At 40.8% G+C, this 14206-nt stretch overlaps 1 protein-coding gene across 1 annotated transcript; it reads right to left on the bottom strand.

The window, feature by feature from the left end:
* Positions 1-2655: 2655 nt before the first annotated feature.
* On the bottom strand, positions 2656-4033 carry LOC145776195 (protein FAM200A-like). Its single transcript, XM_082587597.1, has 2 exons — positions 4030-4033; positions 2656-3062 (listed from the first exon to the last, which is right to left on the bottom strand). Exons 1-2 carry the CDS (start codon positions 4031-4033, stop codon positions 2656-2658), a joined length of 411 nt encoding a protein of 136 aa, XP_082443723.1.
* Positions 4034-14206: the final 10173 nt, after the last annotated feature.

Raw genomic sequence — 14206 nt, 5'->3', positions numbered from 1 at the left:
TCTTCCTGTATGAAGCTTAAAACAATTATTTTAAAACATTGCATACTTACTCATGTTTTCTATGCATGCATTTCACCTTACAATGACCTTGATCATCATCCAAAAGGCGATTCTTTCCATTTTAGCGATTGTTTTTAATACTATTTTACATCTCCATCTCCAACGCATCTTCTTTCTTCAGTCCAATTTGGCTGCCCCATTCTTCACCTGTCTATTCATGTCCCTTTTAGACACCCCCGTTTCCTATTACTATATATCCTTGCAAGTTGGTTAACATTTCAATCATTTCTACCATAGCCTATCCAATTATACTGTACATATATTCAGAAGGGACCTCTAAGCTCCTTTATTCTTCCGGTGACCAAGCATGGCCCAACAGAGCTTCTTTTCGGCAACCAAAATAAAAATTTAGTTAAAAATTTGTGTTTTTAAAAATCTGATAATTAATATCGTGTTTTAACCATAGAGATTAGAGAACCTTGAACCTTGTTTTCTTTATGGTTCAACAAAGCAAACTCTCTAGCAAAGCTTTATAATATCGTGTTTTATGTTTACTCAGACCAAAGATGGCGTACTGGTGCAATCGTTTCGGAGGCCAACTTTTCGGCAGCCATGGCTGCTAAGAGCTGAGAGGCATGTATCAATGCTTCAAACTTTTTCTGCTCTCTGGTTTTTATTTCATGTACGGTATTGCTCTCATCATTGCCCTTCCTGTTCTTCTCAGAATTGCCATTTTACTCTCTCTTAGTTAGCACCTATGTCTCACTACTGTACAATATTGCAGACTGCACACAACTATTTTTAGCAAAAATTTTCTCCCGTCTGTACAGCATTTTTCCTGAACTTTAAAACTCAGCCTTGCTCTTCTTGTCACAGCTGCTTTGTACGGTATCTAATGCTACCATTTATCTGATCACCTAACAGTAACTGAACAACAAAAGTCTGTGACTGTTTTAATTCCATGACAGAAACTCTCATTGCAAGCATCTAAATCCCTTTAGCCTACCACATTTCTCACTAACAAAATATTTCATAAATTTTGCTGTAGCTCTCCTTGTATTGACACATCTTGCATACAGTAGCCTACCTCCAAAGCAGAGGGCACGTGGCAAATTAAAAACCTCCACACCAATTGACCACAATTTAAAGTACCGGTAGTTCAAGTTCTTACGGTATGTAGCAAAGATTATTCAGTTTGCTGTAAATATACGACCCTGAACAGTTCGTACCCTGAAAAGATCAAGAGAAAAAATCAAAAAAAGCCGAAGTTGCTGATCGCAGTTTAATAGCACAAAGCCGAACTCGCTGATCGGAGTTTCGCAAACAAACTCAAGGGTTAGCGGAAACTGCGGAAAAATATTTGAGGAAACTGAGATCAGCGAGGGTTAGGGTTAGAGCATAGATTACTCTATGGTTACGGTAAAGGTTAGCGGAAACTACGGGAAAATGTTTGCAGAAACTGCGATCAGCGAGGGTTAGGGTTAGAAAGCATAGATTACTCGATAGTTAGAGTTAGGGCCGAGTTAGGGTAAGCGGAAACTGCGGTTAGCGGAAAAATGTTTGCGAAAACTGCGATCAGAAAGGGTTAGGGTTAGAGCATAAATTACTCTATGGTTAGAGTTAGGAAAAGGTGGGTGCAACCCAGTTCGTACCCTGAAAAATCGACAGAAAAGATTAAAAAAAGCCGAAGTGGCTGATCGCAGTTTCCGTAAACATTTTAAAATTTTCCCCCTGAAAAAATCGACAGAAAAAATAGCACACAGCCGAAGTTGCTGATCGGAGTTTCCGTTTTTCCGCAAACATTTAAAAATTTCCGGTAATGATCCCAAAGAGTTTGCCGAAGTTGCTGATTGCAGTTTCAGCAAATATTTTAAAAGGGTTAGGGTTTAGGGATAGGAAAAGATCGAGAAGAAAAAATTAAAAATAGCCGAAGTCACTGATCGGAGTTTCCGCAAACAAACTGAAAAGATCGAGAGAAAAAATAGAACAAAGCCGAAGTCGCTGATTGTAGTTTCCGTTTTCCCACAGTTTCCGCAAACATTTTAAAATTTTTGGTAATGATCCTAAGAGTTTGCCGAAGTCGCTGATCGCAGTTTCCGCAAACATTTTAAAAGGGGTTAGGGTTAGGAAACGATCGAGAGAAAAAAAATTAAAAAAAGCCGAAGTCGCTGATCGGAGTTTCCGCCAACAAACAAACTGAAAAGATCGAGAGAAAAAAATAGAACCGTTTTTCCGCAGTTTCCGCAAACATTTTATAATTTCCAGTAACAGGCCTCGAAACAACTTTTTTTTCTGGCGGCCAAACGTGTCCGACCGAAGCAAGCTGTTCGGCGGCCAATCACAAGCACATGGCGGCCATTGGAACTTCGGCACGCATCAACATAGAGCAGTGGTTCTTAACCTTTTTCTATCAAGCCCCCCTTCAATAATGGTCATGAGCCTCGCGCCCCCCTAGACTTTAAATTAGTATCATACCAAAAAAATTGCATTTTTGTCTGTTTATTGTACACATCAGTAAGATACTTGACACTGCTTCTTAGCAACTAGGTTTTTGATGCGAGGTTTAACTCCAAAGAATGAACAACGTAAGTCTCCTTCAACTCTCAACCTGTTTCTGTACTTGGTCTTGATAGCAACGAGAGCAGAAAATGCAGCTTAACAAAGATACGTGGATCCAAACATTGTTAGAATTCGAAAAACCCGAGTTGCGATAAGAGGGTAAACAGGAAGGTAATTGGCCCAGAACGTCTCAAGTTCCAGTTTTTTGAAGTCTTCTTTAGCTGTGAAGTTGAACTTCATCTCAAGAAACTCCTCTTGTCCTTCTTCGAAAATATCAACTACTTCGCATTGAAACGGGTTTCTGATGAACTTCCAGGCTTCACGCTTCTCATCCAGATCTGGAAAGTGTTTGATGAACTCCGCTTTCAATTCATTAAAGGGGATTTCTATTTGTTTCTTCAACTCAGACTCAAAGTTACCATCTTTGAGAGCAGAATCCAAGTTTATACTGAAGCTCGCTGGATTTCCTTGTTCAATTCGACTCTTCCAGAGGTCAAGTTTAGCTATAAAAGTTCAAATGATGTCATGATGCTTAATGATGTTGATGTTTTTCCCTTGAAGCTAAAGGTTGAGAGTATTCAATGCTTCGCAGATAAATACAATAAAATACAAAATATGACAAACAGCATAGGTCCTAGGACATTAAAGTAATTAAAAAAAATTGAAATTGTTGTAGAGCTCGCGCCCCCCCTGAGAGAGGCTTCACGCCCCCCCGGTTAAGAACCACTGACATAGAGTCTATTAAATTGGCACATTTTTACTTCAGCAGAAACGTTGCCTGGGCCAAACGACAAAAGTTGAAATTGCCTCGGCAATTGCTGTGAACGTTTATTACGAAACAATTGTACCGAAACATGTTAAACGAGAAGCGAAAAATATACTAGAGTAGTCTATCACGACCGCACTGTTTGATTTGTTGTGATGTAATAATGCCAAAAGTAGCGATAAAGCGAGCTACAAGATACGCACGTCGCACGCTGTTACAGTAATTCACGTTAAATAACTTACCGGGGGAAAGTAAGTTAATTTTGGGTGGATTCAACGTTCGAGTCAGCACAAATCGATTTAATTTTCCTGCTCGGTTATATTGCGTAACAACAATGCCCAATAAGAAAGTTACGTTTGTGTTACATTAATTCGACATCTAGCAACGTTGAATTATCATAAAATAACGTCAATTGCTCAACCAAGTACCGGTAACAAATTAATAGCTCCCTGCGAGAAGATTGCCTCGATTTACGTATACACTAACATAATTTCGGCACAATTGGGATACTGTGAACAACACAAAGTCTGATAAAGAACTAGCTGTCAGAATCGGAATCATCAGATGCTGTATCGGAGCACGAGGTTGTCGCATCATCACTGGAATCAGACACACCAAGAGGCTCATCGCTTGGCTGTCAGTCTACACCGTCTTCGCCGTTCTCAATGAAGCGTCCACGCTTTGCTGCTTTCGGGCTTTGATACCCATTCACACGCCTCTTTCTTTTTCGTAGAGATCCATCAGGGTGTTGACTAAGGAACAAATCTATGGCTGTGCCATAACGTCTGGGAGGAATGTCTAACCCTAACATTACAAGCGCTCGTGTGGCCTCGGCATTTTCATTGCCGACGCTAATTTCGAAGACTGAATATATCGCATCAATAAAGTGTATTGTGATGTCACTTGCATCCTGCTTATGTCAGACATCAGCTACTTGGTCAATCAATAATGTTAACAATTCAAGCATAGACAGTGTGTATTGTGATTTATCGGGTACTTTGACTGCTTTCTAATCCTTTGTGATTATAAGTGGCAAAGTACTTTATTCACAAGGCCGCTTGCGTAAATTTTCTAGGAACTTTATGGCAGACAAATTCGGCCGACGGAAGGGCGAGACCCGGCGGACAAAATGTCGGTTTTTGTAGTTTAATTGCGGCCATGGCCGCCTTCAGTTTCGAGGCCTGCAGTAATGATCCTAAGAGTTTGGCATAGTCGTAATCGCAGTTTCCGCAAACATTTTAAAAGGGTTAGGGTTGATCGAAGTTTCCGCAAACATTTTAAAATTTCCGGTAAGGATCCTAAGAGTTTTTGTTTGTTTGCGGAAACTGCAATCAACGACTTTGGCTTTTTTTAATTTTTTCTCTTGATCTTTTCAGGGTACGAACTGAGGGTACAAACTGTTCAGGGTACAAACTAGGTTGCATCTGGAAAAGGTTAGCAAAAACTGCGGAAAAATGTTTGCGGAAACTGCAATCAGCGAGGGTTAGAGCATAGGTTACTCTATGGTTAGAGTTAGGGTAAGGGTTAGCGGAAACTACGGAAAAATGTTTGCGGAAACTGCGATGAGCGAGGGTTAGCGTTAGGGTAAGGGTTACAGTTAGGGTTAGCGGAAACTGCGATCAGCGACTTTGGCTTTGTGCTATCTTTCTCTCGATCTTTTCAGGGGGAAAATTTTGAAATGTTTGCGGAAACTGCGATCAGCGACTTCCGCTTTTTTTAATTTTTTCTCTCGATCTTTTTAGGGTACGAACTGAGGGTACGAACTGTTCAGGGTACGAACTAGGTTGCATCCCGACAAACTTATTGTTATAAAAGTGTGGACTGATAGGGGGTCCAGTTCGGATACAACCTAGTTCGTATTCTGAACAGTTCGTACCCTCAGTTCGTACCCTGAAAAAATCGAGAAAAAAAAATTAAAAAAAGCGGAAGTCGCTGATCGCAGTTTCAGTTAAAATTTTCCCCCTGAAAAGATCGAGAGAAAAATAGCACAAAGCCGAAGTCGCTGATCGCAGTTTCCGCTAACCCTAACACTAACCCTCACCCTAACACTAACCCTCGCTGATCGCAGTTTCTGCAATTTCCGCTAACCCTAACTCTAACCATAGACTAATCTACCGTATGCTCTAACCCTAACCCTCGCTGATTGCAGTTTTTGCAAAGCATTTTTCCGTAGTTTCCGCTAAACGCAGTTTCCGCTAACCCTTACTACCCTAACCTTAGAATAATCCATGCTCTAACCCTAACCCTCGCTGATCGCAGTTTCCGCAAACATTTTTCCGCAGTTTCCGCTAACCTTTACCCTAACTCTAACCATAAAGTAATCTATGCTCTAACCCTAACCCTCGCTGAGCGCAGTTTCCGCAAACATTTTTCCGCAGTTTCCGCTAACCGCAGTTTCTGCTTACCCTAACTCTAACCATCGAGTAATCTATGCTCTCTAACCCTAACCCTCGTTGATCGCAGTTTCCGCAAATATTTTTCTGCTATTTCCGCTAACCCTCGAGTTGTTTGCGGAAACTCCGATCAAGGACTTCGGCTTTGTGCTATTAAACTGTGATCAGCGACTTCGACTTTTTTTAAGTTTTTCTCTCGATCTTTTCAGGGTACAAACTGTTCAGGGTACAAACTACCATAGGTTGCACCCATCCAGTTCTACTGTATACGGTATATTATAGCCTATACTTTTAGGTAGCCTACGGTAACCTGAGTTAATTGCATGTTTGATAAGTGTTTATATTTATTTTGCTTATGCTTACTATAAATTATCATAAAAGCAGGAAATGTCCAGCACAATGCCATCTAAATACTTCCGTTCTCCTTAGTTGTGCAACTTTATTTGGATAGGATACTGATTTAAGTGATTTTACACCTAAAAAAATTAAATTATATAGCCTACAGTATGATACTGGTACCGTACCGGTGCTAATTTTGCACCTAAAAATATCCTCAAAAAATTTCAATCCACTCAACATTCAACGTAGCCTACTACTCGACAACTCTAATACAACGACTAGAAGCTAATACGATTTGCATTACAAATGATAAATTGTAAATCTCCTGGCTGACAACCTGACATTGATAACGGTTGTTGTCTTTTTCTAAAATGACGTACTCAATGTTGCCAGACTCTGGGTGCAAAACTAGTGCAAAATAGCCTTGCGAGGTCCGGATTGAATTCAAAGACGTTCATAAAGGTTGATGGGCATTATTTGCTTTTCGATATGGTATTGCCATTAAAAGCATGAAAATGGTAAAGCAAACAAATAATAATGGTCCGTGATTGTTAGAAAATACACCCTTGTTGTTACAAATAGTATAAAAAACAAAAAAATAATTTTTGTTGAGGCCAACGGTCCAATAAATAAAGTGGGCTTAATGAGTCTGTAGGCTTCTTCTTTCATTGCTATACTTGATTCTAAGCATTGACTGTCTCTTGTATGAACAGTTTTCAAGATTTTCGGACTTTTGCTGTGTGAATTAAATGTATATGGTATTGGTTTTATTGGTTTGTTAGTTTAAGTAGGTTAATCTTTGTCTGCCTTGGGCACGCTTTGCTTCGGTAGCCACTTTAACAAGTCGAAATTCTGCCACTGAAATTGACTACAATGCAACCGCCAACCAATCAGAACGTGTTATAAGAGGCCACCGTCCAATTGTGACCTTTCTAGCATTCATCCAGAAAGTTAATGCTTGTTTTGAACTTTATTTGGTAATTACAGAAGAAAAAAAGCAATAGCAGTGGTGAGAATCGAACACGCGTCAATGAAATGACTACTTTCTAGCCCTAACCCTAACCCCTAAGCCAACCAGCTGACAAAAAATCCATCACTTAATTTGCTTTCTATGATCTTCTTTTCGCCATTTTTTACGTCACTTAAACCGTAGCTTATGATTGGTTGGCGGTTGCATTCTAGTCAATTTCAGTGGCAGAATTTCGACTTGTTAAAGTGGCTACCCTTTGCTTCAATTTTAGCGGCACCTAGTGAATGGAATAACTCCCCGACAACAACACTTCAACAATCGGATAACTTCCCTCTGCCAATCTCGGTAACTGTTGTTGTTGTTGTTGTTGTTGTTGCCCTGCGTCAAGAGCCTCTACAAGTATGCGAAACTACAGGAATAACCTATCAAGGCGTTGTCAGTCCGAAGATAAAGATTCAAAACCTGGTCACAGCGGTAAACCATAATCTCTTCGTGGGAAAATTGTAACATAAAATTCCGGATCCGTTCGTCTGTATGCAATGACCGAAAGAAATACTCTTTTGAAAACATCTATTTAAAAAGTGAATTTCTGTAAAAATAGCCACAGGCTGTCGAAATTGGGATGCAACACCGTACACCACTAAAACTTGTCACTACAACACAAATTACTTGGATAAAAGACGGAAATTTCGTCCAGCTTGCAGCACTAAGCAAAACAGTTAAATATGCGACTAACATTCAAGGAACAATTTTACGAATGACGAGAATACATTGCTATATCTCAAACTCACGTACGCAGTTACTGTGACGTCATAGTGAAACATTGTGAAGCAATTCTCAACAGGTGTGATACAAGTCTTACGAACGATGGTGCAATCTTGGCTTATTTTTTAGGAAAAATTCCATGACGTAGGCTAATACGCTAAGATTCAGTAGACCTGAACGGTTTTATATGACGTTTGATTTGGTGAACCATTGTCGGGAACATAGCGGCCCCTAGTTATGACAGTCGGACATGGCATAACTAAAAAAGAATTGACGACAATTGTGAGCCAATGAATAAAAACACACGATACCGGTACACAAATTGTTTGAATCACTCACGTTTAAGTTAATACGCAAATACAAAGCGCATGCAAAGAATGAACAACAATAAGAATAAAACACAACGATACATGAAATTGGTACCATAGGTAGCCTACACACTAAACTGACGCTATATACAATGGTTGCGATAATAAGCGACTGTTCTGGGCTCAGACAAGGGTCGGCCACCGCAGACAAAACCAGGCTCAAACCCTAACACTTAAGTGTTCTTCACGGGGGCGAGGCACGAAATATCCCTCAACACGTAGTCTACTTTCACTTTCCCCGTACTCTCATCATAGTTGCAGACGGCAACTTTAGCTCTACGAACCACAGGCTTCCCTTTCCTAATTTGTGGAACTACCTCATGCACCCTCCCAAGTTGATACTTTCCACGTTTACCAATGTCCTGGAGAGAGCCCACCACTACAAGTTGACCAGGCTCCAAATTCTCGGCCATTTTTAACCATTTTTTCCGGCCCTGAAGCCCTGACAAGTAGTTTTAAAAATCGTTCCATTTACTCCAAAATTGCTGAGAAAGTGACAAATTGAACCGATAGTCCCTCCTTAATTGGTCACAATTATGTGATTGCCCAACAGCACAGTATGGGTCTAAGTATGGGGTCAACATGCAGTGAGGCAGGAGTGATGACAGTAAAATCCCTAGGGTCGTCACTCAAAGGTACCAAAGGGCGTTCGTTCACGATCCGAACGGCACTGCTCGTGTACGTAAGCAGTTCAATAAAATTGGGCTTACGTATTGAAGTGTCCAAAATGTGAAAAAAGTACTTATAGTCATATCGGCCAAGAAACCAAATCTACTAAGCCGAAATCTAGCCAAGACATCTACCAGAGGGTTTAACAAGTCAGGACCCGAAAACATTACATCATTAACACAAGTTCCACGAAATTCAGACTTGTCATCGTAAACAATACGCTTTTTTAATTGTGACGTCACAAAGTATGGTAAATAGGCTACCACTCAAATCCCTTTACATTTTCTGCTTCACCAGCACGCTCAATATAACCATTAGATTTAAGATCCTTCATAGTGTCAGTAAGGAAATCACGAAGTTCAGGTTGTTTTAAAGCCTTCTTTCTTAAAGCAGCAGCTCTATCTGACGCCAACATAAAATTGTTAGGTAAATCAATACGGTATCTTCCTTCCACGGTAGGCCTACAGGTATCTCAAATCGACCATCTTTCAACTCAATATTCGGTTCAACAAGTTCTCTAGCCAAAATGTCATTGCGAGACAATTCACAGGTTTCATTTTGTAACGTCAAATCCTGAATGACTTTGTTCAGGTCTGCTATATTTCCATATCACGAGACTCAATTTTACGCTGAAAGCCAGAGATGACATCAGACTCTGAAGACGTCTGCACTCTGCACACATTAGCAACGCTTTCATCTAAGGGTGACTTACCACCACAAGCCAACCAGCCGAAAGGAGTGAGTAAAGCATGCGGTTCACTACGATTCTCACCAACACGCTCTTCTTTAGCCCACATCAAATAAGCGTTGTCGTTGCCAATCAGTACATCTACAGTACTACAATCATTCAAATGAAACATATTCACGTCATGAAAATGACGGAAACCACTTAAATCCTGCTTATGCGGTAAAGTTTTAACATCGCCAGCCCAAGCTGGGTTAACCACCGAGGTTATATCACAAAACAATTCATCCGTCTCTAACGACTGGATGTTGAGCTTAACAAGGTTAGCACAAGTAGGTTTCTGACCAGCCAGAGTATCCATTTTAAATGACGCTTTATCATACGGTTTAACGCCAAGTTCGCAGACCAAATCACTCGAAACAAAAGTCAACTGCTAACCAGGATCATGCTGACAATACACCAACTTCGATTTGCCAGTCATTGGATTCAAAACACGAGCAGCAGTAATGCGGTTAAAGGCTGCTTTAACATTTCCGATCTTAACATTACGCACTGGAACTCTGGCACGAGCATCATCTTTCCCAACCGAATCCAGAGAATCACGTGACGTCACATAAAAATCATGCAGAAGAAAATAGTGTTTCCTATCGTTGTTAGGACCACACTTACGACAGTTGTTTGCATGAACGCAATCCCTAACCATATGCTGGCGCAAACAATTCAAGCATTTTCCAGCTTTCACAATAACATCTCTCCGATCCTTAGGTGTCAAGCGCAAAAATTTTTTACAATTAGACAAAAAAAGATATTCAACTTGACCATGTGACGAACAATAAATGCATGCCGGTATGTCCTTACGTCTGGCCTCACCACCGCGCGGTGCGCCAACAGCAGTCGGGTACTGCGAACTACCTGACAGCACATCATCATGGGGTTTTACCGACGTCTGCCTAACCGGACATGAAGGCAATTTTCCTTTGCCAAACTTTTTAAAATGCTGCGACTTACCAGAATCGCCCATTAGCATAATGCTAAAATCAGTCGACTTGCGCGTTTCCTTCCGTACTACAAATTCAAACAAACTCTGAAAAGTAGGCTCATCAGTGCCACCATACTGATCACCTAAAAAGTCAAGATAACGCTGCTTAGCGTCAAACGGGAGTCGCTTAGCCAAATCCAAAACAAAACGTCCTTCTAATTTATCACTCTGACCATAAGCTTGCGCGTAAAGCAGACACTGCGACAATTCATCTTTAAACTCTTTCAAATCACTGGAAGAGATCGAAGTTAATTTGCTACCATAGCGATACCTTCTAATTTCTGGTTCGGCGAAAAGACCTCCACGAACTCCAAAACGTTGGGACAAGCGAGCTAATGACATTTCTATCCTGTCTTTCTCTGACAAGCCAGGAGTGTCAGAAACCAATTAGCAATCGTTTGCGCAGCTGTCTTAACACAAGCTGCTTGTAACAAAGTCAAACGAGTTCCTTTAAAGGGCGAAGCTGCCATCAAGGCCGTAACACGATTTTTAAAGAAGACAAATGGCATATTAACCATCGCATTATTCATCGTATCATCGTATCATATTACCATCGTAACCAATCAAGGCCGCCTTATCGAAAAACGTCCTACTATTTTGGTACCAGTATTCAAAAAAGCAATTCTGTTGTTGAGAACTCGATTTAGCGGGAGAAGACAAGCTATTTCCCTTAAGGGGCTGAGGGGGCTCAGTCACGTGCACAGCACGATCACGATCCTCACACACGTTAAAATCAGTAGACGCGACACGCCTCTCACAACCACCCAAATTACGTGTAGCTGGGCGATCAAAAACTAGCGGCGCAGAAAACTGTGAAGGGGGCAAAGCATTACTGCTAATGGCGGCCCCGTGACCTGTACGCTCTGGGGCAGGAGTTCGGCTAAAATTCACTGGCCTTGGCTTTAGATCCTTCGGAAGATCCTTAGATGCGGCCCCGAGACCTCCTGAAACAGCTTGAAAACAAAACATGTGGATTGTACTGGTCCACTTACGGATTGAACAGGCGTCTGGAAAAGGTTATGTAAATTTAACCGCGATTGATGTTCACTTCTGGAATGGCTAGAAGAGCCCTTCTTAGAGCTACGCCGGGAGCCCACATCTGATCGATATTCAGCCAAAGCTACCTCTTTACGTTGTTCAGCCCTCAACTGGGCGTCTTTGAGTGCGAACTCAGCAGCTCTCGCTTCGGCCTCAGCTCGTATGGCCTCAGCTCTCGCGGCGGCCTCAGCAGCTCTCACTTCGGACTCATGTTTCGCGGCGGCCTCAGCAGCTCTCGCTTCGGCCTCAGCTCTCGCGGTGGCCTCAACTCGTATGTCCTCAGCTCTCGCGGCGGCCTCAGCTCGTATGGCCTCAGCTCTCGTGATGGCCTCAGCAGCTCTTGCTTCGACCTCGGCTTGTATCTGGAGCTCCTCTCGTCTTAGCTGTAGGTTAATTTGTGCAACTATCCGAGACGAACTCCTAGACATCCTAGTGCTTACATTTGAGGCGCTATCCTCAGGATGTATGTCAGCATCCAACATATCTGAGAACTCACTTACTTTTTGTTCAAAGTTATTTTTTAACGAGTTAAATTCGGGATCTACCCTATCACGAAGTTCTGCCAAAATTGCAGAGTTAAAAATTTTACCCAAAAGTGCATGGAAATGCCGTAATTCCTCTTCTAAAGTAGATAAGTTAGATTGAAAAATTAACAGTTCCTGCTTATCACTCAAAGAACCTAGGGCTACAAAAAGTACCCCAATTTGAGTCAAAATATCCCTTCTAAGATGCCGGGCCTCTCGAACTGACTTAGCCTCATCGTTACTGGGTCCATCCCCAGAATAGCCTGCCCGACCGAAAAGAACATCATCAGGCTTAAACTCAGTCGAGTCGACGGCGGCCGAGTCCCTGTCGCCACCGAGTGTAGACATATTAAATGTTGGGGCTAAATTTACCAATTAAAAAATTAAGTTACACAAACACACAAATTATTAAGTTATAAAAAACTTAACTGCACAGAAAGTAAAAATACAAAAAAAATTTGAATGCACAATACCGTAGTTGTAGGGTTATATGAAGTCCTAAAGTTCCACAAAACTTGCTTGGATTCGTCCACTTGAATTTTCAAGCACAGATCGATTGTCTTTAATCTTTTTTCTTGCCAATAAATGTAGTGTTGTTTTTTCTTCAGAACCAACTGAGAAACGCCTTTAATTTTTAACTTGAAGTTCTTCTGCACCAACTGAGAAGAAAACGGCTTTAATCTTTTGCTTCTGTAGACTACCAACCAACAAGATCGTCTTATTTTGCTTCTGTAGCCTACCAACCAACAAGATCGTCTTTATTATTGTGCTTTTGTAGACTACCAACCAGCAGCAAATCGTCTTTATTATTTCTTTGCTTCTGCAGCCTACCAACCAACAACTTTGTCTTTATTATTTCTTTGGTTCTGCAGCCTACCAACCAACAACTTTGTCTTTATTATTTTGCTTCTGTACCAAACACTAGACAGAGTAGCCTACCGTCTTTTATTATTTTTTGCTTCTGCAGCCTACCAACTGACAAGAACTCGTCTTTTATTATTTATGTGCTTCTAAGTTCCAACTGACAACAACGTCTTTTATTATTTATGGTCACAGCGGTAAACCATAATCTCTTCGTGGGAAAATTGTAACATAAGATTCCGGATCCGTTCGTCTGTATGCAATGACCGAAAGAAACACTCTTTTGAAAACATCTATTCAAAAAGTGTATTTCTGTAAAAATAGCCACAGGTTGTCGAAATTGGAGCGCAACACCGTACGCCATTAAAACTTGTCACTACAACACAAATTACTTGGATAAAAGACGGAAATTTCGTCCAGCTGGCAGCACTAAGCAAAACAGTTAACTCGACCTGTTATCAGACGTGTTCAAATGGCCACGCCCTTCACTAGTTTTGAAATTTTATATAGAAGGAATTTTTCTAAAATGCTGATATTTCTTGACTTTTACTTTTTATCATTTGAGCATCGTTTAAATCTAATTTGGTTATTTTTGGAACACTATGTGGTTCACAATAAGCATTTTGTCACAGGTTGTTCAGAAATTTTGTCTAAATTCCTAGATTTTGGCAATCGGCATCGAAATGACTCATCGCTTCTGCTATTGTATACACAGTGGCCGCAGTCAACCGCGAGTCAAGTCATCAATCACACATTAAAACTAAGAACGAAACGCAATTGGACTCATAGTACAATTTATCGTTTTATCCCAATTCAGGCAGTTTTTGTTGCGTCATTGCAAGGCAAGTGAAGTTGACCAGTTTTTAAGAAGATAAAACGTGTTCACAACATAAAAGCAAACTTTAGCAACTTAGTAATGATCCGTTACTTTAGTTTAGTATTTACACTTTGCTACTTTTGAAAAAAAAACAGAGCTAATCACAACCGAATCATCAACCACAGTCATCCACAAAGCGTTTTGTACCATATGTGTAGACGACATCAGAGGAACAGATTATTCCAAAAAAAGAAATAATCTCGGCAAAATTCCTCATCGTAGCTTCAAATGCAACATGCCTTTTTGCACAAAGCACAATGTTGAAACTATGTATGTTATTGTCATTCATGACATGTACAGTTGAGAAAGAGCGATATTCCTGGCGTCAGCACTACCTGACTGCTCACGACAGA

Source organism: Aplidium turbinatum, chromosome 8 (assembly GCF_918807975.1).
Source record: "Aplidium turbinatum chromosome 8, kaAplTurb1.1, whole genome shotgun sequence".
Classification (NCBI taxonomy): domain Eukaryota; kingdom Metazoa; phylum Chordata; class Ascidiacea; order Aplousobranchia; family Polyclinidae; genus Aplidium; species Aplidium turbinatum.
This window is presented reverse-complemented; position numbering and strand designations above follow the sequence as displayed.